The sequence below is a fragment of the Chaetodon auriga genome, chromosome 19 (genome assembly GCF_051107435.1).
Source record: "Chaetodon auriga isolate fChaAug3 chromosome 19, fChaAug3.hap1, whole genome shotgun sequence".
Classification (NCBI taxonomy): Eukaryota; Metazoa; Chordata; class Actinopteri; order Chaetodontiformes; family Chaetodontidae; genus Chaetodon; species Chaetodon auriga.
This window is the reverse complement of record NC_135092.1, coordinates 5,782,627-5,810,302: the sequence shown is the minus strand read 5'-3', so window position 1 is coordinate 5,810,302 and position 27,676 is coordinate 5,782,627. Positions and strand designations below refer to the sequence as shown.

General features: G+C 40.8%; 1 protein-coding gene across 4 annotated transcripts in view; it reads right to left on the bottom strand.

Annotated features, from left to right (window-relative positions):
* The window catches only part of cacna1bb (calcium channel, voltage-dependent, N type, alpha 1B subunit, b), a 159,921-nt gene that overhangs the window by 95,369 nt on the left and 36,876 nt on the right, over nt 1-27,676 (bottom strand). For all 4 annotated transcript variants that reach the window (XM_076758020.1, XM_076758019.1, XM_076758022.1 and 1 more), the window contains exons 6-8: nt 6,134-6,225; nt 5,661-5,813; nt 1,167-1,354 (exon numbers count right to left, since the gene is read on the bottom strand). In XM_076758020.1, coding sequence (XP_076614135.1) covers nt 1,167-1,354; nt 5,661-5,813; nt 6,134-6,225 — 433 coding nt within the window. The remainder of the gene's footprint in view (nt 1-1,166; nt 1,355-5,660; nt 5,814-6,133; nt 6,226-27,676) is intronic.

Below are 27,676 nucleotides of genomic sequence, written 5' to 3'. Positions count from 1 at the left end.
GCACACACACACAAAGACAGCCAAGATATGAAAGATGAGCCAGTCTAAGGTTTGCAGGTGGAGTGGCGAGTGGATGGTGTCATGTTTAAATCTTTGAATGGAAAATCTGAGAAGGTGAAATGAATGAATAATGTTCTCCACTTCATCACCATTTACCCTCAAGGTGCCCTTCAGTAACAAACCAATCCTCCAAATGCTCCAGGGGAGCAGCTCAGTGGTCACAGTTTTGTGGTTGGCAGCTCACAGGTGTGAATGTGTGTCACTATATGAATGTTAAGCACGTGAGAGGTAGATAAATGTGTTTATGCTCAACAAAATCCTTCTCTAAATGAATTATTCATGGTTTTCTAAGGATTTAAAATATCCCTTGTGGTTCCTAGAGGGTAAAATGTTCATTACACCCCAAAATTTGAAAGTTATGGATGGCAAGAACTACATTCTGTTGGTCTAAACTCCTTCAGTGGCAGGGCGAACATTGGTATGTGTGTCCTGAACGTGACGCTATAGGAAAGTCCAGGGGGTCATTAAAATCAATATGGTTTATCTCCATTAGAGCTCAAGATGTTTTTAATGGTGATCTGCTCATTGGAAATTAAGATACTTTAGCCTTCTAAGGATGGCAGTAGAAGAAAGCACATGATGCGTCCAATAGTTCATCCTCTGATGAACATGAAGCATCTCCCATCAGTTCGTTTTTACATTTCTGATGTATTAGTGGAAGTTTTGGCCTGAGGATGGCAAAGGTCAGGAGGTCTCCAGACACGTTACTGTAGGGCTCATCCTCAGAGAACATGAATATCAATTCACTCCTTATTTTTCAAGACACCAAGTCTTGAAAATCTTAAGTGTTGTTCCACAGGAAATTGGACCAGAGAAAGGTACTAGACAAAGTTTCAAAGCATCACCACAATCCTTTTCTGAGGACCATGGACAGCCATACCAGTCTGGCTAATTACTGTGATACTCTGAACCACACTGTTTTAAGAGAAGTTGACTAACAAAGACATCAACTAATCCTCAAGCCCTTCCACTGGGGAGCATAAAATAGCTGAGCAAAGACTGAAGATTCTGATGAGGAAAATGTGAGGAAAAAGAACAGCCAGCAAGAAACCAAGCTTACACAACAAACAACAACAATCCAAAGCCTTTCGTGAATGTAGACTCACGCTGTAGAGGATTTCCACCCAGCCCTCCATGGTGATGCACTGGAACACAGTAAGCACTGCAAACAGGATGTTGTCAAAGTTGGTGATACCAAAGTTGGGTCCGGTCCAGTACTCTCTGCACTCGGTCCCGTTGGGGCACGTCCTGGCCGGCGGCTCCATACCACAAGGCCAGTCTGCAGCAATCTCACCTGATGAAAGAGACACAAATGGAGGAAGGGAATGAGTTTAGAAAGGCTTGTGGACGAAAAGATAAATCTCAAAGTGACTGAGTGATAGAATGATTCCAGTGACCCCAAATGCTGATAGGTTTTATGTGGGTCAGAACTGTAGCAGGGACAGCAGAGGACCCAGCATGTCCTTTTGTCCTGCTACTTCCCCAGCTGCCTCAAGTTGCTCTGATGTATCCCATAATCTCCTATCAATTAGTCATCAGTCATGCCAGTAACATTTCCAAAGGATAACACCCAGGGACATCCCTCCCATGTGCCCCGCCCACTTCAACTGGTTCCAATCAACGCAGACCATTGACCTCCTAACCTTATCATACAGAGTGAGGCAGCAACCCTGTTCCGCGAGTCATCACACAAAGATTGTGACCACAGGTGAAGGTCAGTGCAAAGATCGGCAACTGAATTTAGAGCTTTCCTCTGTGGCTTGGCCCACTTTTCATCACCGTGCAGCAACAAAGCCCCACTGATATCACAGCTGAAGGGAGCACCTTGCCAGCAGCCAATAGCACAGCCCTTGATCAGAACATCTGGAAATGGCCCATTTGTCAGCTGCCCTTTCCCCCAACAGTTACTTAATGACGTACTTTCAGATGGCGCTAATAGTTCTGCATGAAAATATTTGAATAATTTAAATCAGGGACAAACAGCATGAAAGAAACTCAGTTTTGTGCCATTTTGCGTTTGATCCCCCCCCGGCTCAATCACACAGAGATCTCTGCTGTCCTCACAGTTTGTCTTGCATGTTTAATTCAAACCAGTGGATGATACTTGTGGAACCTGCTAGTGCGCAGTGTGCACCACAGCTGCAGCTGTAGCTGCCAGCACAATTTAGACCACACTAGCCAAAAGGGCCTGAGTCACACCATGATTTAAGTGATGCTTATTGGTCTTTACGTGCACAAATCCAATCTTAGTGTTACCCACAGAGACACACAGCATTCGAGAGGAAGTGCACATCAGGAAATTATTGTGTCTGAATTAAGTTGTGCTCTGCTGTGAATTTGTAAAAGATGTGTTTTTGGGTTTCGTCAGTTTAGTGTGGATGTGGACTAACTAAGCATCTCTGTGCTTGAGTTTTCAGGGATTATGAAGTGACAGTGAGCTACAGAGATCGTTTCGGAGTACATGGAGGGTGCTGAGAGTTTGTTTAAACGATGTGCTGGCACACATGTCAGCAGATGGGGATCAGAATAAAGAATAAATGTGCTGAGTATAACAGATGCCCTGAGCACCCAGTGTTTCATAAGGGATAGTGCCACGATCACAAGTTGGGCCAAGTTTTAACGATGATTTGCAGAGCCAGATTGCACAGCCAACATCCCTCTGGTGTCACTCCAGTAAAATATGTCCTTTCCTTCCTGCTGACAGGTGCAGTGTCAGCCGGACTCAGTGTCCATGGACTATATGGGAACATCTCAGGTCTCTATTTTCTTCGACTGGGTACAGTTCCTAATTGAAATTAGAAAATTTACAAAATTAGTGCTCATTATCTAAGTGTTGTTTTATTTTTTTGAAATAATTTATTTTAGTTTTGTTCCTTCTTAAAGGTTGTGAGATATTAAATATCAATCCTTTTGCAGTGATTACAGACTGATATTTAACAACCTTTTTCAATTTATTTATGTTAAAATTGGTTTAAATGACCTGATGAAAATCAAAAAACAAAATACAAATAAATATGTTGAAGGACATATTTCATAGTGCTGTGGGCTTTTCAAAGTCACATTCATGGCAAACATACGGCCATTAAATTTCATGAGCATGTGAACAAATATGTAGGAATACCCACTGCATATTTTAGTGAGCCTTGAGTGTCAGCACGGAATTTCTATGCAATGAGCAGCACACGTCATCATTGTTAGTATAAATCCCCAAAAGACATCTTAAATCATTTTGGGCTGTGGAGTTTCTTTGTCATCCATTTCAATCCCTCTGTGTGTTTGTCTCACACTGAACTTAATTAATAGCTCATGACAGTAAGTTTATTTATTTATGTAAAGGCAAATTCTCCCCGGAGAGAATTGAAGAGAAGAAGAAAGAATGTGCCACCAGTACAAAGAAGCCAAGGTCGTGAATAAGCTCAAGTGAAGGGACACCCAGTGAAGACATACTTGAGAAAAACGGAAATATGCAAACATACTCAGACACACAAGCTCTTCATGACTGCATCCAGCATTACCTGCTTATGACTCACACGCACAAAGAAGAAACACAGCAGCCTTCACTTAGAAAGTTGCCACCAGTGGTGCTCAGCTTAATCAAACCCTGCTGCGTCTCTGTGACTAAAATAACTCAACAACACATGTACTGTACATTAGCAGGCTGTCACAACTGCTCACACCACTACAAGCACCCTGACTGGGCTCAAACATGCGCACACACACTCACGCATGCCATCACACATGCACGCATGCACACATTCTCATAGAAAGACACATATTTTACAGCTGGCTCAGCCAATAACCCTCAAGTCACACCTTCACACTCTATCTGACACCAACTGCGGGGAAATAAAGCTTTCTCATAATTTTGGGCAATGGGTAATTTCAGCCAAGCAGTCTGGCTGTTTTCTATAATTACTATAATGCTGTAGTATAATAACAACACTGGCTGGGATTTATCAGAAATGTTTTTGCACAGGGGAGGAGGCTCATCTTTCCTCTTTATTTTCACACATTGAAGAAGCACATCGGCAATTTTGGTGGTTCGCGCTCAACTTAACATGAAAGCTGACCATTTTACAAATTGTGTTTTTGATTTTTTTTTCGAATTTGAAACACATCCCATAACCCTTCTCCAGTGCAACATGTCTGAAGTTTGATGGATTTGCATGAAAGACCACCGTGTGTGCTCTCTCAAAGTTAGAAATTGGTGGATCTCCATTCCCTCTCAAAAACTGATTGGCAGAATGACCTGATGACATTTTGAGCAGGCTTACACCGCTCCTTATACTGACATTGTTTTCAGTGTTTCTTGATACACAACTGTAAATTCCTTGGACGGTCATTGGAAAGGACAATGTAGTTTGATACTAATCATTGGGAAAAGTAACAAATGGTGCTACATTTTCAACTAATTCCAGTCCTTTTGGTATTTACCTCTACTTGAACAATATGTAATATATATATAAAATGTATCTTTCTGTGTGGTTGTAAATTAAGTCTACAATTTGACAAATATGGAGAATGCAGTTCCCATAATTACATGGCTGAATTGAACTTTTAAGTTTGATTTTCAGAGGAATTTCTTTGAAAGATTTGCTGAAATAATAAACACTGGAAAAACGCACCCAGATTAATTCAAATCAATGTAAATATCACTTTATTATTTGGAAACTTTATTCTCCATATTTGTTTCATTGTATACTTTAATGTACATGTACAGCTGTTCATTTGACCTGCTGTTCAGCTGACTGAAGAACATTTGCTTTTGGCAAATGGAATTAAACACAAGTGCCACCAAATGACTACTTTTAGAATTTATGCAAACATATACATATATAGTACCAAATTACAGAGACCTTTCCAGGCTAAGAGATTATTTGGACATTTAAGGATAAAATAAAATGCTTCCCACAGCATTGGTGGAGTCAAGATTAGATTTTTTGACAAAAAATAATGGAAAACAATGGCTGCCTGACAGGTAAAACACATTCAAGAAGCCTGAAACTGGACAGCACATATTGGAAAAGGCATGCAGAAAAATCAACCTAATTTAGATTTAAGGAGATAAAACATCCGAAACACTGTCATGGAGAAGCTGCTCAACTCCCACTCACAGCAAAAAGTGTCATTTTTGTCCACAGTAGCATTCACTTGTGATGCAGGGGAAAGGTGGACCTAGAGAATTGCAACCTCATTAACACCACTGACGTAGCATTTGATTGTGAGACTGAATACATAAGCATCCCTATTGAGTTACAGCTGAAGCCATCAATCAACACCTGAAGACCGTGAAAATATCATTCATCAAAATCAAAATGTGAAAAATAGCTGTCATGGATTCTGCTGTGCACTTGTGTAGCGTTGATATAGGCACGCTGCCTGTCAGCGCTGTGAATGTGCCGCTACTCATACGCCACATGTACACATACAACTTATGAATCATTTATGCACGCCTGCATAAATATGCAATGCAATATATGTTCTCATCCGCAGCAAACACAGGAACAGCTGAAAGGAAAAAAAGTTTGTCCTGGCGTCAACTCGGCTGATAATCAGTGTTGTCGCACAAACACACGCCGCAGCCAAGCTGTCGCTCTCACCAGTGTCTAACTTGAAGCAGGTGGTGTGGAATTTGCCCATGTAAAACTCCACCCCGATGATGGCAAACATGACGATGGCGAAGAAGAGCAGCAGGCCGATCTGAAGCAGAGGAACCATGGCTTTCATTATGGACTTCAACACCACCTGGAGACCTGAGAGACAGAGGAGGATGGGAGAGTGTTAGCAGGGCTCAGACTATCTCTTGAAAATGCCTGCTTCAAAGGCTTAGGCTCACTGCAGCTTGGGTTTTATTTGTTGATCTGGTCATCATTTCTAACAGTTAGGATTAGCAACTGCAGAGATCTGGGAACAACATCACTACAACTAAGCTGAAGGTGGTCTGTAAACTGTGATGGATTTTTACTGTCTGATCATCTGACTGATAACTGGTTTTAAACAGCAAGAATGAAATGATAGCATGATACTGATGCAGTCGATCATAATGTCTTCAAATGCCGAAGGAGAGACTTACTGGGGATTCCTGACACGAGTTTCAGGGGTCTCAGCACTCTCACAGCTCGCAGTGTTCGCAGGTCAAAGTCCGAACCCACCGTGGCCAGGATTCTGTATACAGACACAAACATCCAATAAGCATGGTGACGCAGTATTTCACTGTAGCATTAATACACACAAAGTCAGGTTTCAGCTAGCAAACACTGTCACTACTGAACAATCTGCTCATTTTTTGAAGTTTATTCAACTATGTTTTAGTCAATCAAATGTCAGAAAACTCTTTTAAGAAAAGCAGGAAATCTTCACACTTGAGAAACTGGAGCCAGAAAAGTTTTCTGCTTGACAAATGATAAAAACACTTTGATTATCGAAACTGTTCTTTATTATGACTCCCTATTTCATCACTCCAGCTTTCATGACAGTCCCTGATTATCCTGTAATGTGACTCATCTTCAAGTCTAGAAAATGCCAGAAAAGTGTGAAACATTTCCATCACAAAGTTTCTTTATATCTACAGAGGAAGCGGGTCCTCTTCAAAGGAGTCTGCCATGTTGTACTGCTACATTTATACTGTAGCCCAGAATGGACAAACCAAACACTGAGTCTAGAGAGAGCCTTTCACGCTATTCATGAATTTCATGGCCATCGTAGGTTCTCCAACACATTCTGCAACCTCACCGCTAGATGCTACAAAATCTGCAAATCTTACAAATCACTGGATCTTTAATCTGTTTTTTCTGTTAATCAATCTATTGCATTGTCTATAAAATGTCACAAAATAATTGAAAAAGCTAATCACAGTCTTCCAGGTGACATCAAATTGCTGTCCAAAATCCTAATATATTCAACTCATAATGATTTAATACAGAGAAAAGAATTTCACACACACACACACACACACACACACGCACACCCTACAGGTTGATCACATGTGTCTGATAACATCATGTGCTGTTTATATCTGCTTTTACCTACAAGTGGAAGAGCAACATACTGTGGTGGGGTTTGTGTGTGTATGTGTGTGTATGCACCGGCCATTGAGCCTCAGCTGGCAGACCTCATTACAGGCTGTACACAGAGGGGGAGACTTAAGTGCTCCACTGAAACACACAGAAAAAAACAAATGCTCGAGGCGAGAGAGAGAGAGGGAGAGAGAGGAAGTGGGAGAGGGGGAGAGAGAGAGAGAGGGAGAGAGAGAGATATGAGACATATAAAAATAAGAATTACTGTAAAGAGATGGAAGTGAAACGCAACCAGTCGTGATATTAATTTGATCTGGAAGCTAACAGTCATTCCTTCACTCTGTCTGCTTTGGGAGACCTTGCTTCATACAGGAGGGGCAGACTAACATATACAGGATGGTTACATCACTACCAGCTTTCGAGGACGCTAAGACATTCTTAGCATTTTGACTTGCTCCGAATGGTTGATATATTATACATACATTGTTGCATGAATACATTTTCTGGCAGTCTACAGCAAGCAACATCGTTTTCAAAAATGAACCACGCATACACAATAAGCCCTGATTTAACTGAATCTTCCACATATTCCTCTCCACTCATGTGTCCTTCCCAACACTGAAACAGAACCTACACCTCTGCCTTTTTTATTGGAAACTGTATTCGTGATGTGCTTTTTTTTTTTTTTTTAAACACATGTGAGTATAAATGATATGATTTCTAACATCCCAAATGGGTATGATTTTTAAACCTCTCAGTTAAGTACCGTCGGGGGCCCCAAAGCAGGCGGAAAATCCTCAAGGGTACAGGAGCTTTTATGTAGAGGGTAGCATACACTCGTGACTGACTGAAAGAGATTCAGTACATACATACATACATACATACATACATACAGAGAGAGAGACAGAGAGTATGGGTGAAAGTGAGATGAAAGTGCTGTTTTGTAATATAGAATATATTGTTTTATACATATTTCATGCACAGGCGTTGCAGTTGATCAACTTCGCAGACAGTGATGGATTTCCAAATGCCCCTTTTTATGATTTTCTCATTACTTTTCCATGTGCAAATTAAGATTGTTATTTATCATACTGATTTACAATTTTCAGCTCCACGCAGGAAACCTGCAGTAGATTAATAAGAAAGACGCAGTGAGATGTTGATGAGGCCAGCAAAACAGTCTCTTAATACCATCACATCAGCATGCAGATGCATACATTTAAACTTTCTAATAAAGAATTAAGTAAGTCACACCCAGTACTGAACACCTAAACCCACTCTGTCTGTGCCTCTCCCCACTGTACTAAAATAAATCAAATCAAAGGATCCTCCAGATTCTGCCGAAATGCAACCTTCGTTTGCACAGATTTGACTGACTGAGATGAGCTCCTACTGACCAGGGCTGAAAACACGACGCTTCAGCAAGTTCTGTCTAACATTAAACCAAACTAAATCAAGCAAACTGTGGTATACTGGTGCATAACAATAAAACATAAGATGAAGATAAGAGCAAGTACTGCAAGTCAAGAAGCTCCACATATGACCACTATTTGAATGACAGTTGTACAGTTTTGTCCAGGAATGTGCAAAAGTTCACAGAATCTAAGAACATATGCAATGTGCAAGACAGAATAAAAAACAAAGAGGTTGCTGCTGAAGACTGATGGAGTAACAATAACCAGAATATCAACACAAAGATTCAATCAACAACCTGAAAAAATGGCACATATGATCATAGAATTTAGATTAAAAAACACACGGTGGCAAACTAAGAGTGGATGCCAGGACAATATACATGTATATATGCAATATACCGACACCTTCTAAGCTACAAATGCACTATTTTCAGTTTCCTGTGCCTTCGCCTAAACTAAACAAGCTGAAATTCCACACCTAGTTTCTTTATTCATGATGTGCTATTCCGTGACTGCTACTACAGCCACTTAGAACACTACTGCTACGACTACTGGCACTATTAGTACTGTGTCACACATCCAATAGCAATCATGCAGTACTCCCTCACAAACACTCCCTCACAGTCGATCTGATGGGAATTGCCTACAATTTAAAAACCTTAACAGACATGTGATAAAGTGGGTGAGAACATGCCATTGTCACCATCATTATGCTATATTTCTTATATATTTAATCATGCTTGTTAATTGTTTGTTTAGTCATGGTTCCATCACTGATCTGTAATTTGAAGGCACATGCTGTCGCGGGTTTGTTTTTTGTTGGTTACAGTTAAAATACCATCATTTCTGGTAAAAATAAAGCACAGACAAGTAATGTTAAGTTTAGTTTTGGTATACTGGTTCAGTTCTGTGTTCCATAAGTTAATCATTTTCTTCCTTTGCTCCCTTTCTTACCATATCCACCATGTTTCACAGGGACAAAAAAAGTGCCAGAACACTTCCTGTATTTGTACACTGGGTGACATCATCAGAGACTGTGAACATATGCTTGAAATTGTATGATATATGGGAAACAATGTGAAGTGGTTCCACTTGAAGGTCAGTGAGAATGAATAATGTTCCCTGTTGTCAGGAGAGGTGCTGCAGTCCCCCGCATCATGTATGGTACAGACTAGATTGGCTCCAGCTGATGGAAGGGCAATCTAAGCTTGTGTTAGTATGAGTTTAGTTTTAGTTAAGCCAAGTTAACTGTTCTTTTGTTGATTTTTGTTTTGTACATATTTTTAGTCACACCTGTCTCATGGTACCACTCTTTTGGAAATAGACCACCTGTGTTACCGTGGTGGTCTGCCTCCTGCGATTCCCCCTAGCCGCTCTGGTAAGGCTTTGCTACAGGCTAATACTACGGCTCTGGCAGTAGAAACAAAATACTGTATCATGTACCACTTCACTTGACATATTTGGGTTTCAAATCTCAAATTTCAGGTTTGGATTTCCACACTGGGCACATTATACTGTCAAACTTTGACATCTGAGTCAGACCAGAGGTTAAGAAATTCTTGCATTCTAGGTATGACATTAATGGCCAAATGAGAAGCAAGCAAGAACAGTCTATTCACAGTCCACGAAGCCACTGTGACCTGAAGAAACAGAACGAAAAGAGGATTTAAAAACATGAATCATCCCTCTGTGCTGTTTTTATATCCTCCGCGATCAATAACTCACTTTGTTCTGCTAAGTGCACACATGTACTGTATGTGTGTCTGTGTGTGTACGTTTGCCTGTGATTTGATGACTGTGTAGACAGACAGTCGGGAAGGCTGAAGAAGAAGCTTTGAGTTTTAATATCCCTTTATCGTCACCACAATATATCTATGTGGGTGCCAGACACTGGCACAGGAAATATGGAGGGTGATGCTATCGTCTGTCACTCGCTCACACACTCACAGACACGTCCTTTTTCTCCATATTATCACACACAGGTACAACCATTCAAATTTTTACACACAAGAAAACACACAAATATCTTTAAAAATTCACATGCATCATAAAGTACTCGTCTCCCTTGTGGTTCATCAAATATATATCCAGATCTTGTGATTCAGCCTTTATCACTGGAGTATAAATAGACTCTAATTTAAACCTTAAAGAAACAATGGAAGAACAAGACAGAAAGACAAGAAAAGACAGAGTGATTCATGCTGCTTCTCAAAATCTGAAGGAAGGAACATGCCTTTCACTTCAGCAAGTTGTCTATTAAATTCTGTTCTCCATACAAAAAAAGTTAAATAAGTGACTTCTAATCATGTTCACTCCCTGATTAAAGGACATACTTTTACAACTGAATGCCACTTTCCTCGTCGCAGTTCAATGGATGAACGTTTTAACACAAATAAATGGAAGTATACAGTGTCCAATGGGTGACATTGCCACCAGGAGGAAGGTGAGAAAACCTGCTTGAACACAGCACTACCTGTTAAATTTAAGACTTTGCTGTGTGTATCAATATTTTTTGTAAGATTATTGACAAAGGAACCTTTTAGCCTCTTGGTTCCATCTTCCCTTTAGCCTTGTTTCCAGCAGCCAGCAGCTGTTTTTAAGCAAAGTAACTCCGATAAATCCACTGTACTCTACTTGCCCAGCACCATAAACCAGAGTTAACAGCCGGTTGGTGAAAAAAGTGGAACATTTAGCAGGCAAAGAGCCACATATTGTTTCTCAGGGGTTGGTGGTGAAACACAATTCCTAATTAATGCTAATGTTGCCACAAGTTGTGCAAACAGGCAACCGTCTGCTAACAGGTTTGCCATCACAACCTTTGAAGGCAAAGACAGGGCTGCTTGTTCGGCAGCTTGTTTTGGAGATTTGAAACTGATTAACTTAGCTTTGAGAGAATCGTTTGACATTTTGGGGAATGTGCTTATTTGCTTTCTCGCCAAGAGCTGCATAAGAAGATTGATACCACTCATGTCTCTATGTTAAGTGTAAAGCTACAGCCAGCATAAAGCCTCAGAGCAGGAGCAAACAGCTGCCCTGGCTTTATATCTCACTTGTGTTAATGTGTAAAAATGACTAATTGAACAAGTTAATTGGATGAATGAATGATTTGTGAGATTGAGAGGTGCTGGTATGTGCATAATTTATAGCATGGTACACAGAAATGTGAGTGGTTACTAAGGAATGAGAGAGGAACCAATCAGGAACGTTAATGAGTAGATCTTGAACAAACGAGGACAAACCAGAATTATCAAATGTCGAATGGATAATGATGAGTTAGTAGCGATAAGAGTGAAAGATTATATACACATAAATGTATGTGTAATGAAGTAATGAAAAAAATTACTAGTATAATGTACTAGCTTACTTTGGGAGGAGCAAAAATAATTTAACTAATGGTTAAGTAATTAATTGAAATAATGAATTTGATTTGTAATGACTGAATAGTTACTAGTTTGTGCCTTTCAACGACTGGTTCAGAGTAAATTAGGAAGAAAGTTGTCATTTCAATTCTCAGATACTCCTGAACTGATCAGTACCTCATGGTTTATTTATGTAGTATTTCCATGTCTGTTCTTGAGTAACTCATCTCATCTACTATCTAGTCAACAATTCTGTTAGTTCCTCACTCCTTCGTTAGTCATGACTCACATTTTTGTCGACTGTACTGTAAAGTGTTACCCATATTTTCTAACTTAAGAGAGAGAGCCAAAGTCTCATCTATCTCAACATGTTCATCTATTCCTTTAAAGAAAGTGATGGAAGAGACAGAAACCAGCCAAAACGAAAAAACACAGAGGCGGACTCTGTGGACGAAGCTGAGAAAAAGAGGAAAATGGAGAAACGCAGCCTTCTCGTGAGGCTGAGTGATGTAGTTTAATTACTGCGACCCTGCCCAGCTGGGGGCCGGGGGCTGTGATTGAGTTCTTCACACATCCCGTTAAGAAGAGACGGGGGGCTCTCAGAGGACAGACAAGAGAACATGGTGCTGAAAACCTGACTGTATAACCGCCTGCCTGTGTGTCTGAACGCTACCAGCTGGTCACACACTGTCTGTCTGCTTTCAGTCACTGTCTCTCTGCATGCTTGGCTGCCTCACATTCGAACAGAGCCAGCTAGTGAATATTTTAATTCAATAACTGCTTGACAAGCTGGTGTTTTTGTATTAAGTCTGTCTACCTTTCAGCTCAATCAGGAGAATGAGGGGTGAGAATTATCCCTGAACCAGCCACAGTCTGTGCCAGTTCCTCCTCAGGTTTCCTGCTTTGTTCTGCAAGGACTCTATCATCTACTTATAATGTGGCTACTTGTGCAGGTATCATATCAATTTTATGACTTTCAAAGCTTTTAGTACTTCACATTTCTCCAAACAAAACACACTGCAGGCACTCCTCATTACTGCAGGAAAAACTGTGCACGTAAAACACAGTTTTAGCGGATAAAGGTAGGAGGAAGAGCCACTAGAGGGGATTCTGTCAAATGTTTCTGATCTGATGTATAGCTCCGATTTTTTGCACTTTTTGCTGTAAGGACCAAGGATGGCACTGCTTCTCAGCTGATCCATCTGTTCCTGACAACTCCTAACCAGATCCCCAGAGGGTGATTCCTAATGATTTTGATAAAAGCCAGACCTTATTATCAAGCACCGCAACCACGTCAACATTTCCTCTTTATCAATGTGGCTCATTTGAAAACTACTGGGAAGATTTTCAATTAAATTTGCTGCGTATCACAGCTGGGTGATCTGGCAATAGATGCTACACAATCTATATCCTGGTATACTGTATTTCCCTTCAATATCTCTGGATTTCTTTAGGTCATTGCAAGTTAAGTGGAATGTGTAATGAAGAAACATGAGATTAGCCAAAACCAGATGATCATATGTGGTTATTTCAAATACAAACTGTGTCTCAACTTAAAATCTGGAAAACGTACTATATAACAATGCAACCCTGTATCATGCCAAGGTGTGTAATGCACCACGCTGGTGTCACATTTTGCATCAAATAGGTAGGAAAACACCTTCTCATTCCACGTCAGCAATAATAAATAGTCTGGTTGGACTTTCAAAATAAAGCCTGCTGAGAAATATTTCAGGGGTCGTTTGCAGTTTGATTGGGTTTAGGCACCAAAACTACCTGATTAGTTTTCACTTAAATGAACTATTTCCTTAAAACATATGGGAATTGAACTCTGATATGTGTGGCCCTCCACTCTACCCCAACCCTCCTCCTACAAATGGGCTTTGTTGCCTTTTATACTATATATTATATATATAGTATAAATTATATATATTTGTCCTTCGCTACCGTCATTATTGCCTCCTGCTGGGATTGCACCTTCATACACACATGTACTTTTCACACGTAGGCAGGGCAAACATCACACTGACACGCTATCCTCTAGGGGTCTATTATATAATGTTTTATTATATATTTTATTATATATATATTTTAGAATTATATACTTTGGCGTCAGACTGGGCTGTACAGTATATATGGACAGGGTAACATAAACCTAAAGAGACAAGACAGATGATCGTATCTGCATTGCCCAAACCTAGTCTGTGTTTGTCACCTATCTCTGTCTGTTTCATTGTCAGAACTTCAGTGTCACAGCTATAATTGCATCCCATAAAACTCATAACATTTCTATTATTTTTCATTTACATTTAAGAGTTAAGAGTGCATGTTAAGAGTGCATTGATGTGCTGGCAGACATACACAGAGAAGACACACAATGTCGAAAAAACAGACCTCATCATTAGACACAGACCATTTCTTGCCAATTAGACCTCATTTCTACCATCTGATCTAATAGGAAACGAGCCAACCAATCATGAAACTTCATGGCTTCAGTGTCTCACACCCTGTTTGTGTGGGGTGAGTGTGTGTGTGCGTGCGTGCATGTGCTTGCATGGTGGTGGACCGTATTGCCATGATGTTATACGATGTGAGTGGACAGCTGTGACAGAGTCAGGAGAGCAAGCATTTCCCCCAATGCACATGAGGACAGAAGGGGGTACTCATGAACTCATCGTGGCTGCCAGAGCCACTCGCTGTCAAATATGGCTGCTGTTGTAGTGCTGTGCTTCTAAATTAACACTGCATGCATGCGCACACACACACACACACACACACACACACACAGAGGCAGGCTTCCTCCTTATTAGACTCATAAACAAGTCAAAGGCAAGGGACTGAAAAAAACAAGCTAGCTCACATCCTCGGGCGAGGATGTAACATAAGCTCTGATATTTTTAATCACGTGTGGTCTGACAACCTCCTATTTGAGTAACATCCAACAGAAACGGGAAAAACATGCAAAAACAATGCAGATATTGTTTCGGTTAATGTTGTCAGACCTCAGAGAACTGGGTGCTCTTGTTCTAAAAGTGAACTCAAACATTCAACTCGTCCAAGCTACAGTAAAAATGCTGGGCCATATGTCGAAAGTTACTCAGAAATGTAATAAATTACTCTTAACTAACATTGCTTTACTGATTACTCCCCAAGAGAGGTAGTTAGTGACACTAGCTCAAATTCTGATCTTTAATTTATTCTTTTCCAGCTAGCTGACACATGCTTTAGTCACTAGTAGAGTTAGATGAGAGGAATAATGTGAATTTTAACTTGTGCATTCAGTAAAAATGAGCCCAAAACTTGCCTAACACAAACACATGAAGCAGGGGAAACTGCGAGCCAGCACCATCAAAGGTGTCTTCCAACTGGAAAGCTGTCAACATGTGCATATTGCATCTTTTGTATTCATCAACTGAAGCTACAAAACTAAACCTCACCATCGATGAGCAGAAAATTATTCATAGCTAGCGAACAAGATACAGTATAACTTGTAAAAAAAAAAGTAAAATTGTTGGATGGTATTCATCTTAGTTAGGGAATCCTACAGCATGGAATCATAGTTTAGACAACAACATGCTTCCAGCTGTAAAGACATCGTTTTCCTTCTTTAATGTGGAAGAAATTGACTGGCTTGCATCGTCAACTCCACCCATGCCTTATCATCCATCACCTTATAATAGCAGAAATAAGCATAAAATGCACATAAATACCAACATTAGATGAAATTACATATATAAATATATAAAGAGGTAGCACTCAGTGGATTCAATTTCTATTTCAAGTATATCTCTGGATGTGGCTAATGTGCCAATCATACACATTATTAGGATTTTTCAATCCTAGTAAATAAAGCTTAAAAGTCACATCAAAGACTCTGCAGGTATGTTCGTTTAAGTGTCAGACCAGTTCGGGCACTGCTCAGCTGGCACAGTCTTGCCTCGGCAAACGGAAATAAAACAGAAGAAGAGTAGGTGTTCCCCTTTTACCCTCCTCTCTCTGCTTCCTCTCCTCCTACTCCGCATACATCTGAATGTTAATCAACCCAGTAATGAATCCCGAGTGGTCAAAACAGAACACACAGGTTGCTCCTCGGTGCCACAGTCAGATGAGTTGAGGTAGAAGTGAAATCATAACAGAGAACTGTGGTCGGCCTTTTTTTTTCACACATACTGTAGTTGCCTGAAGTGAGTAATGACAGAAAGAAAATAGAGTGAGAGGGAGGGGTTAGGGTGCTTTCCACTGGGTAGCCATCTAACCTGAGCCTCCCCCGATGACTAAAGCTTTCTTCAATAACCTCAACAATATTAGCGCCACTCTGTCCCACTCAAAGCAAACATTAGCTGTCTCGCAATCTAGTGCTGCATACTGATTCTTTTTATTTTATCTCCCAAACAGTAATCAAAGCAGAAAAAGATGAGAGATCTTGTGGAGAGATATTGGCTTCTGACTTTTGGACAACCCAAACATGACTGAATTTTCAGAAAGAGACCTGATATGAATGTCACAGTAAGACAGTCTGACTCAGTCTGAATCAACCTGAGGCCAATTAGACCTGATCCAAAATGTGGTGGATCCAAACAGACCCAAGTAGAGAAAGACCGCCGTCACCAGCAGGAGAATGATGCTCCGCTGAGTGACCAGCAGCTCAGGGGAAAACAAAACAGAAAACAACCAAAACAAAGCTCGACAATCATTTTTCCTGCACTTTGCAGCTTTCATTCTCCATCTACCTCAAATAGCATATTTTCCTCCTGTCATGACAGACTTAATACAATTTGGACCTGGTCCGACTTGGGTTACTAACTGAGTGGTCCCATGAAGGTCACATTCAGAGGCTCTCTGATAGTGTGAGTTCTCATCAGATTTGGTAAAGGTCTGGTATGGAAATGTTTCTAAAATCCTAATTTTAAAGGCTAACCTGAATCTTTCACTGTGGAGGGCATCTAATAAATCCTTGAGTCAAAACTGTAATGTTAGTGTTTCAGGCAAAGTGACAAACTTAAAAGTACCATGTGGAATTTTTGACCTGTAGTTGCACTGTAAAGCAACGCTTTTATGAGCAGGTCCCTTTTTGTATTGCACAAGGAAGCAAATGACACAATGCACATTCCGATGACCAATGGTTTTTAACGCAAACTTAGGTGGCAGTAATTCAGCAAGAACTGCAGCAAACTGCAGGGAGGAGAGCGACTGCAGCCCAATCACCAGAATGTCTTATTATTATATTAACATTTCTACAAAAGGTATCAAAGTGTTGTAGTTCAGACATCATGAGGGGACGATAATGGCGTGACAGCTAGCGAGACGACTGCCGAGCAGATGTCTACCGTAGGCCGTGTTTGTGGCAATGAAACAAGGCGTTTTTTTTTAAGGAAACATCAAGACATGTTCCTGCCGTGGTTGTGGTGATAATCACAACTATTTTAGGATGAAATGTGATCTTTTCCTAAAACTAGCCAAGTGGTTTTTGTACCTACACCTAACCAGACCTTCACTTTAAAGCGCTGTCACAACATAAAATTGAATGTAAAGAACATAAAGAAACAGCAATTTTCAACATATCCATGGTTTGCAGAAACTTACAATGCCAGCAATTACAATTGGGTTGGTTTGATGTCTGTCATTTCAATGTAGCATGGATTAGCTCTAGTCCTGCTTTGTGTTTGTGTCCCAGGAGATTAGATTGTGTTTGGAAAACTTAAATCCAGATGTTACAATAAAAGCACTGCACATCAGATAACACATGGATCCAACCAGGAAGCAGATGCACAGCATAAAAGCAGCCAGAAGCTTGACTGGCTGTCAAACTTGTACAGACTCTCAGGAAAGAGCATGCTGTGTTTTTTTAAATATAGCGTTCAGCCACAGGTGATAGAACGGATTTACTGTCAATTTTAAAAGACATAAATATTCCAAGTAATGGCAAGCCTGACAATCTGTGTTCTGGTAAACACATTTTAGAGACAATTAATTGCTTAATGCTCTTAGTTCTGTTGATCCATAGAAGTTCACAGAGGCTGATAAACCAAGGCATTGAGCCAAGGCTGTTACTGCTAGCAGCTGCATTTTTGAAGCCCTTATCTTATATTTCTTATCTGACTGTGGTAACAGAAAGCATCCCCGACTTGCCTTTGCATAAAGGGGGTCACAAAGGGTTTTTATCTCAGCAAGTGCTGAAGAATCTCTTACAACTAGACAAGTTCATCATTTTTAAACAATTTAATTGTCTTTGGGTGGACATAGAGCAGTGTGAATGTAGGTGTTTTATTTGAATTGATATGACTTCTCGTGTTGGTGTGTAGTTTTGTACGTATTTTAATTTTTTTAGAAATATTTTATATATGCGTTGTTATCAGGGTGCCGCTCTAAAAGACGGCTTGCTGTCAATGTCCTTCCCTGTTTTAAATAAAGGTTAAATAAATCAAAGCTAAAATCTCAGTCTTAAATATCATTATCGATAGCAATGGTACTGTTATTAGCAGTACTAGTAGCATAACAGGCGTGCTGTATGTACATACAGTAATCCAGCCACTGAGTAAAATGGAGGACCATATTTTCACTGTATAAGCATTATCGTCAGAGGACACTTCCACCCAAGGAGAAATCTTGACGAGATGTGCTGTGATTTATGTGTGCGAATGCAATCAACCCCAACCTCCTCAGCTGAATCCTTTCTGGAAAGCTGCATGGATCTGACATTATGGCACACATCCATTTCATGGGTAGACTTCCATTGTATAGATCATGAGGTACATCAGTGAGAATGTAGCCTGGGGGCTTGATGAATCTCAACCTTCATATGAAACAATGTTTCCTGTCTGGCTCTCCTCTGTCTGCACAGTATATAAGCACGGTACATTCTAAACAAAGGTTATCTTTATGGTGTTTTTCAAAAGCAGGGTGCTTACCAAAAAAGCTAATAAAGAACAACGGAGAAAGGAGAACAACAGGCACACACACGCGCGCGCGCACACACACACACACGCACACACACTAATAAAAAGTAAGATTAATATAAAGCCAGACAGTAAAGATACAGATACAGACAGAATTTGTTTATCTCAGCCAGAGGAAGGCCTGTAACTAATGAAATATAACTTAAGATCAGCAAGCACAGCATGTCTCCATTCTCCTCCATCTTCAACTCCAAACATAGCTTGAGTTAAAAATGTTGATTATGCACCATTCCATCAAATAAAAATATTCTAGATGATTCTTCTGTGCATCTCTTTCCATACATTTCACACAAATTCGGCCTGACATATTTAGTATCTTCGGAAACTTTGGCTTCTCAACAAGAGTTCTGAAAGTTCTATGAGGTGCAGCACGAGTTTGTAAGGCTGACTCACTGGGGGGTCAGCGGGGTTTGAGAGGTTAATTAAACCTGGGTCCTCCTCTTGCTGAACAGTAATAAACCAAATTTCATTCAGTCGTTCAGCTTTAATCTTCAAAAGAGCACAGATCTCAGTATCAAATCCCCCTTTCCTCTGCCGGACCTGACTGAGCTACCCATGGCCACACAGCACAGTGTTACAAACATCTTTAGATCTTTACATCTGGCTGTTTTTTTTTTGTTTGTTTTTTTTGTTACTTCCTTACCCCTAGCGAGCTGGGTCGTAACAAGTGACAAGACATATTATCTTTTAGTATGATGCTAACCATGACCCTAATTGAAACATTGCCTACTCATCTTTTGTAATGAAAGGCTTCATGATTACAGAGATGGACTTTCAGTCTATTGTCATAGAAATATGGTTGAAGACTCAAATAAAACTTGAGATTCTAATTGTGTTTTCTGAGTGTTATGATTGCCATATTGATTCCAATATTTATTTTATTTTTTCAACTTTATTTCTTTTTGGATTTAATTTGTTTTTCATCCCTTGCTGGCCTCTGTGGTTACAGAGGCCCTCTTGACACCAGCTTCATCCCAAAGGCAGTCATGATGCTGACATTCAGGCTCCACCCTGCCTCCTTAGATTGTAACAGCATCAGCTAAAATGCTTACAGTAACAAATGTTTGCAACGACGCGTGTCTCATTTTCGCCACCTTAGTGCGAACCAACTGTCCTTTATTTTTATGCCTTTGTCACAGACTTTTGTGCTGCTGGTGGTGAAAAGAATCTCCAGACCTGCTGACATGCTAACAGCCAGGCTGTCGTTCACAGAAGTGCAATCAGCGGGGAGAGCTATCTGTCTTGAAAGAAAAGCTCCCGAATGTGCGGCCGCCACTGAATCTGGATCACTGTCACACTCTGTCAAAAAACAGATTCCCAGACTCTCTTCACAAATTCACTCTCAACAACAGCACCAGGAGTGTGGTTTAGTGTAGTTAAGACTACGTGCCATCATAATATCAGTTATATATAATTAATATCTGATCTAATCATGACAGTTAGAATTGCCACAAAGATCAACAGGGGATTAAAGCTCATTAAAAAACGGAAAATTGGAATTGTAAATATTTGGATTCTTTAGTCACGCAGCTGGTAAGGTGTACAGCAATTTAACCACAGGCAAATAAATAGTGGCTACCGCTGAGCATGACAAAAATAAATAAAACAATTAAACTGTGCAGAATTAATGTTTTTAGCAGCTGGGTGCAAATGCATAAAAAAAATAAATGACAGTAGTGATTACTTTAAAATTAAAGGAAGCATTCCTAATATAATACATCAACAGTAAAGAATATAAATTGTCTAAAATGAGGAAGTATGGTATTTTATTAACGTAGTCTCTGCAGGAGTCACAAAGAAACCTTGAAGGAAACAATGAATGATGTTAAAATTAAATCAGTGGTTGGATTGCTGTTGAGACAGTGTTTGACAAAGTGTGACAAACGTTTAAGCAAATGAAGGGGAGGTACTGCATGGAAACAAATCCATCAGACCGCACGGATGCTATACACAGCATCGTCTAACTGCTGTCGATTTCAACTGGTGTCAAAAGCAAAGTGCCCACGGAGAAGAGAACACATCTAATATAAATGCAGGAGTTTGAGGAGAGGCCACAACCTCAGCATCAGCAGGATGGGCCCCGAAACTAAGCACCAAAAGAGAAAGGATGACTCACACGCTGAGATAATTTGCTTTGTCTGAACTCACCCAACAGAGATTCAGTATGTGCACACTGTTGTGTTTGAATGTCTGGGTAGCGCAGTAGCTGAAGTAAAGAGAAATCTGCAATTTGCGATAAAAATACATGCATGGTTTAAATGTTGATGGCCTGAACATGAATGCAGAAGATGGACGAGTTACATCACTTTCTTTGTCACTTTGGCTGGAGTACAATTTGTCCGCAGTTAAGATTCAGATTCCCTGTTTTGCAATCCTGTCTTCTGGGTGTTTGAGCGTTTGCCTTCAATACGGTCATCCCTGGCTGGTTCATGTCCCACATCAGTTGACATTTTATTACCCTGATCGTTCCTTAAGCCATATCTTTGTTGCCGTATACAAATGTTGTGGGAATATTCAAGATTTAATGTTGACAGAGGATGAACGCTCTGTCTGACACACTGATGACACGCATAATCCAGGCTGCAATATGCTTTCACTGAAAGATATTTTACTAATGCAAAATAGAGATAACGTTGTTAGTATGGAACAGAAACCTTTGAAATGCAGCTCCATTGATGTGGAGGGAACAGAGACATGATGGATGGACAGACGCTGCCTTCATCCAAATTTTAATAGCATTACATGGCCAAGAGGGGCCCTGTATGCCCTGTATATCAGCAAGGCAGGAGCTCTGAGCCCATGACTCCACTTACAAAGCTACAGTCACAAAGTATCTTTTCAGTTTTGCCTGAAAGGGAGTGCCAGATTTGGGATTTTTTAATATGAAATCAGATTTCTAAGCAGCAAATTCAAAAGTCCCGATAAGAACCAAAAGTCCGAGATCAGCCGGAGTATGTTTCAAACCTGCACAGCAGCAGCACGAGAGATAAATTCAATTGGCATTTCGGTAAAAGGTACGCATTTGTTAGTTTCAAACCATGTTTCAGTGAATCATTCAGTCATCAATTCATCAGTGAGGAATGCATTAGACAGGACTGACCTTATGTTTAAGGCCTGTGAAGGCTGGTGTTCTATGGGAACTCATCTCTGAACAGAAACAGCTCAGAGGTTCAGCTTTGTTAACGCAGTCACCAGAAGGCATCAGAAATTCAAGTTTCCTGGTAACCAGACGTGGGATGAACTCAGTCTCAATGGGATGTGACTGAGAAGAGAGAATTAAGTGGAGCGAGGCTAAATAAAATCTGCTGTGCTGCAGGTGCTCAGGGTTTTTATGGGTGACAGAGGATCTAATCTATGCTAATCAATTTACTCTCTGTCGACAAATTAAATGTTTAAGCAAACATAATGATCAGTGCATCTTGGCAAGGCACAGCGGATATAAAAGCAAATAAATCTGTCATAGGAAAAATGTCTCATACTTTGCAAGTCCATCAAACTGTATAAGGATGCTGGGAACCAATGGTTACTGTACAACGGTGCTTTCCAAACTTTTTTCTGCTGTGCACTCCTTCAGAAACATGTCCAGGCTTCTTCACAGCAGCCCTTTTGACTTGTGACTGAGATCATCTGTGCACATGAATCCAGGCCCAGTCCACTCCTGCACACAACTTTCACAGCCTCCGCTTTACTGTCATCAACTAAATCACTTGCAGCTATTTGTATCGGTGTTAACAGCTAATCTGCTCGCCACATCGCTCACTCACAGTCACAACGGCGAGAACGAATAGTGAGTCGTCTTTTGATGCAATGTAATCCGTTAACATGCTTCCGACTGCTGATTCCATGTCCGGCCCCTATCAGGGTCTTTTAACAAACATCTATGATCCACTGCCAGAAGAAAAAGACTGCTGTTTTTATTTTTTATTCTCATGCAGAAAATCATGTTAGAACAGGACCGTTAATGTGCGGTGTTATTAAGTTGGGTCAGTGTAAGATGAAAACATAATCTCAACATCAAAACAGGCATTTGCCAAGCGACTGTACTCTGCATGCCTAAGCTTTGAGGCACATGTGCAACCCTTTATTGCTTATGTTAAACCTTCCTCACGGGGCAAAGTGGGATTTAGGATCATTGAATTATTGACTTCATGAAAGGCCAGCTCGCTGTTCTGGGTCTGCTGCATATTAAGCATTAACAATCACGGCGGGATGGGGAAAATAATTATTTTCTCCACAGTTGGATGGGAGAGGTGAGAATAAGAATTTTCAAAGTTCATTCTCTAAATCAGAGTCATGCATGGACGGTAACACTTTATTTGAAGGGGTGTGCATAATGCCGGGATCAGACTACGTGATTTGTTTGTCTTTGTCTTTGGTCATCGTGTCAGATCTTACGATCACAGTGCCTTAAACTCGTGCAGTGTCTTGGTCAGGTGAAAGTCATACTAAACGTATGACTCACTTATGACATCACAGCACTTCATCGCACCAATCACATTCAAGTTCAGATGTCATCGGGGAAGGGGGTGATGCAACTGTCAATCATGGTGACAGAGGCGGCTGTGGATGTGCTATGACATTAAAAGCAAATGCAGACTTTTTCTGTCTTTCGTTGTCCCACCTGACAGCAGCAACCTCAGAATCCCTCCTCTTCCTCCTCCTCTTCTTCGCCGTGGTTACCTGACTTTACCTGAAATTATCATATGTGGTTGGTTGTGATATTGATTGTCATGAGACCATTGGAGGTATCATGACTATTTTCATCTCAAATAAAATTGACAATCATAAGAAACACTAGTTTGACAAAATAATCTTAACTCTTTGCCCAATTTTCAGGCTTTTTCTAGAACTGTGAGATGCAGTGGAAAGCTCTACAAAAAGCTGGTGAGTGGATCTTGAGACCTACTTGCAATGTAAAAGAAAACAACATGAATATACTGAACTGTAATACTGGCTACTGTATTCTGCTGTGGTTACACTATTTATGCTGAATCGCCAACCTCTGTTCACACACACACACACACACACACACACACACACACACACACACACACAGATGTATTCCCATCACTTCTGTGTGCCATTACATAGACTTACATTCTTTTCCTGGAGACTTACTCAAACCATCACCATAACCACTAAAATGAAATGCTTTATGTTATGGTGACTAGTGTTATGTCCCCATAAGGAAGGCGAGACCCAAAATGTGTCACACACCCACACACACACACACACACACACACACACACACACACACACACACACACACACACAGAGCAAAACAAACCTATGGATGCAGGCTATAGCTAATCAATGTTGGAAATGAACCTGTGTGGCCAGTCCTGTTCTGAACACCATAACCCATAAATCATCTTGCCTACAAGGCCATTACTGAGAGCTATTAGCAATGCAGTAATCAGCCTTCAACTCATTAGCAACGAGAAGATAAATCAACACAGCGGCTGTTGCATAATGGAGCCCTTATCACAGGAACTCCAGTCAGTGACGGAGGCAGCGGAAGGCGTAACGGAGCAAAAAATGACACTTACACCTCTTTTTTGAACAGTTGCTGCAAACAATAGCCCAGTGACAGCCCTGCTAGATGTAGGCATTAAATACACGGAGACAATTATCTTAAACACCTTTGAACTTACTGATTATTGATTGATTGTATGTCAGACATCCCATGCACATGTAATATTACGTGTGAAAAGCATTTTACATAATACAAGTTCAAATATGCAATTTGAATTCAGGCTTCTCAAAATCTACTGACAACGGTCCTCTGACCAAAGCATTCACTCACACTTTTGCACATATAATAAATTCATCATAATGAATGTACTTCCTGTTTGTGCACCCTATAAAACAAAAGCTTCCAAAGAGGCGTTGGCACTTATATCAACACTGAGAAAATATTATTCAAATTGCAGTTGAGGTCGGTCCTGGCGGCATCAGGAGAGTTGTGGATTGAGGGTGTGATAAATGAGGCGGAAAATGAGAAGGTTATGTGTGGGAGAGTGAGGGAAGTTCACACCTGTGCCACCTCTGCGCTCCACACACAGGTCCACACAGGTGCTGCCAAGCCAGGGGCCTGGGGACCAGCCACAGGAGCCAAACACACACACACACACAGTGAGTGCTGCATGTCATAATGCTTTCTGTACAGACTGACTGGAGCCCCTTCATGATTAATTACATTCAATATCTCTCTATTATTCACACACCAGCAGCAGTACTGTAGCTATACATCATCCATCTTCAGATTGCTGCGAGTGCTTTGTGTCATAATAACAGTGTGGGAGGTGCCGTGGAGGACAACATGCATACATGAGCATAAGCGCATAAGAACATTACCCACACATGCACAAAAACAACTTGTCAGCGACCGCATCTTGTCTCCGTTTACCAAACCCTACCCCCCTTCCTCCCGTTCCCCCTCTTACAGCCTTGACGTCTCACTATTATGTTGGTGAATTGGAGCTGAAGAGAAAGCGGGACGCCTTGACACAGAGCTGCTAATGCAGAGCAGCTACACTAACACGTCATGTGCGCGGTCGGTGAGCACGTCTACAGGACAGTGAGGGATAGACAGCACTGACACTGCATTCGACACATACCCTGATCCCCTGCCCTGCCCCCTCCTGAGTGGCCTTACAAACACAACACAATGATATAACGCAAATACAAACACATCACTGTACAGCTCACAGGGTCCAATGACATGAACTCTCCATAGAATAGTTGATGAAAAAAGTGACATTTAAGCCCATTAATAATAAATTATGTATGCTTATATTCCCCTCATCAATATGGTTTATATTTAAAGTTAATAAAATGGCCATTGCAGCTGGAGGAGACCAAACCTGAGCTAACAGGAGTATTCTTCCTGTTCTGTTCTGCTGTGTGTGCTGGATTTGTTAGTAGCTGCTTGATAATCCTATGTCTGTTTTACAGGGTGATACCATGTCAGGTGTCACAGGTTATCAATAATCATTTTGACTGGTTTCCAAACGTCGAGAGGGTGGGTCACATCTAATATCAGGCTGTCAGAGGGCAGGGAGAAAAACATTAGCGATAAGAACGCATGAGAGTAACATGCTGATGGGGAGCAACGCTTCCTTTCTCGCTGCTGGCAGTCAAGGCTTTTCTGTATATGTGCTTGCCTGTTAGGAGCTGGTACAGTCTAAAGGCTTATAGCGAGTCTATATAGAAGGAATTTCAGTCATCAAATGGTTGATGATGCTGCTGCTGCTGCTCCTCTAACATGCTTCAAAAATAGTTTCCAGGCTTCACTCTTGTCTGGTTTGTTCATTTGGCTGGTGGCTAAATGTCCATCCATGTTATATACGCTACAGGGACAGAGCTGCAGTCCAGGCCATGTGAACAGGTAGTTCTGATGTCTGTGTTACTACCGCGTGACTGATCCAATGAGGTACAGGTAGGAATGAACCATAGTATATCTGTATAGCTATATGTTCAGAGAGCTTGAAGCTACAATCCACTCACATGTGCTTTCATGCCATTAGAAAGCTCTCTAGATACAGCACATTGCTTTAAGTGCCGCATTTCAAGTTCAAAGACCACTTGGCCCGCTACTTAGTGTTGACCTGTGTTCCATTTAATTGAAACCAACTTTCTTATGACTAAAGGTCACAACACTGGAGGAGTTTTTACTTGAAGTTTCGTCCATATCAAAAACAGGACAGGTGCAACTTTAGATCAGACCACACTTTGACGGTGCAGTGATTTGTGGAACTACTAGTATAAATGTCTACAGCTAAACAATTTACAAACTGAAATATGTTCTTACAATTTAATTTATATAAATATATTGTTCCTGTCTGATATGATTTGGAAGCGGTGCCGTAGATTTAGTGAATATTCATGCAGAGATATGTCAATACTACTGGAGTGTACTGTAAGCAAAGGAGGAAATATATGAGGAGAGAAACAGGAAGACGTGATGAGACAAATCGACTGACGGGGTCAGAGAGAAAGGTGAGGGAAGAACAATATCTTTAAATAGACAAAAAAAAAAAAAAAAGAAGAAGAAGAAAAAAAAAGTGACGGGCCGAGTTCAGGGGAATGAATCAAATCCATCAGCTGGACCTGTTTACCAGCTGGCACTGTGCCTGAGAGCCGAGGTGAGCGAGAGACTGTTTGTTTCAATCTGTTTGCCAGGCTGCCCGTCATGCTGTTTGAAAACACACAGAACCAATGAATGAAATGTATACACAAAGACCTTGGCTGCAAAATGAAAAAGTCTTTTTACAAAATGAATATCACTTTGGCTGGAAAAATGCTACGACCGTAACAAACCTCATCTTTCACTTTCATCAAGGAATGCTGATTGTGAGTAATGAACTTCATTTAATTACTTGGAAGTGAGCTCTCAATATCTGCTGTGATATTTAGCCTAATGCATCTCTGCATTGTTGGAGTGCGTTTTTTTTTTTTATTTGTTCTTCTTCTCATTTGCATATGCGCCTTGTTGCCTGACACCTGATTTCTCCGTGGAGCTGCAAATCAAATAGGAGGCCATGACGTGGCGTCTAAAAGGCTTTTTGTGGGCACAGCACTCGCCAGCTTCGTGGTCGCATCATGTCGCGATTTACAGCACGCTGCTGTAAATCAGATCAAGTGTCTTTTTCTAAATGAAGAGTCACAGGAAGCAATGTTCAGTTTAAAAACAACTTTGTTCGCCAACAATGCGTGCTGTTTAGCGGGGCTGATGGAAAGCTCTGACAGCAGCCTGTGCCTGTGCGTTGGGTTTTAGTGAACTATATCTGGAGGCACACTTCTTATTTTTTTGACTGATGTTTTTACATCGCAGCTGATGATTAAATGCACTGAAACGAGAGCGCGTG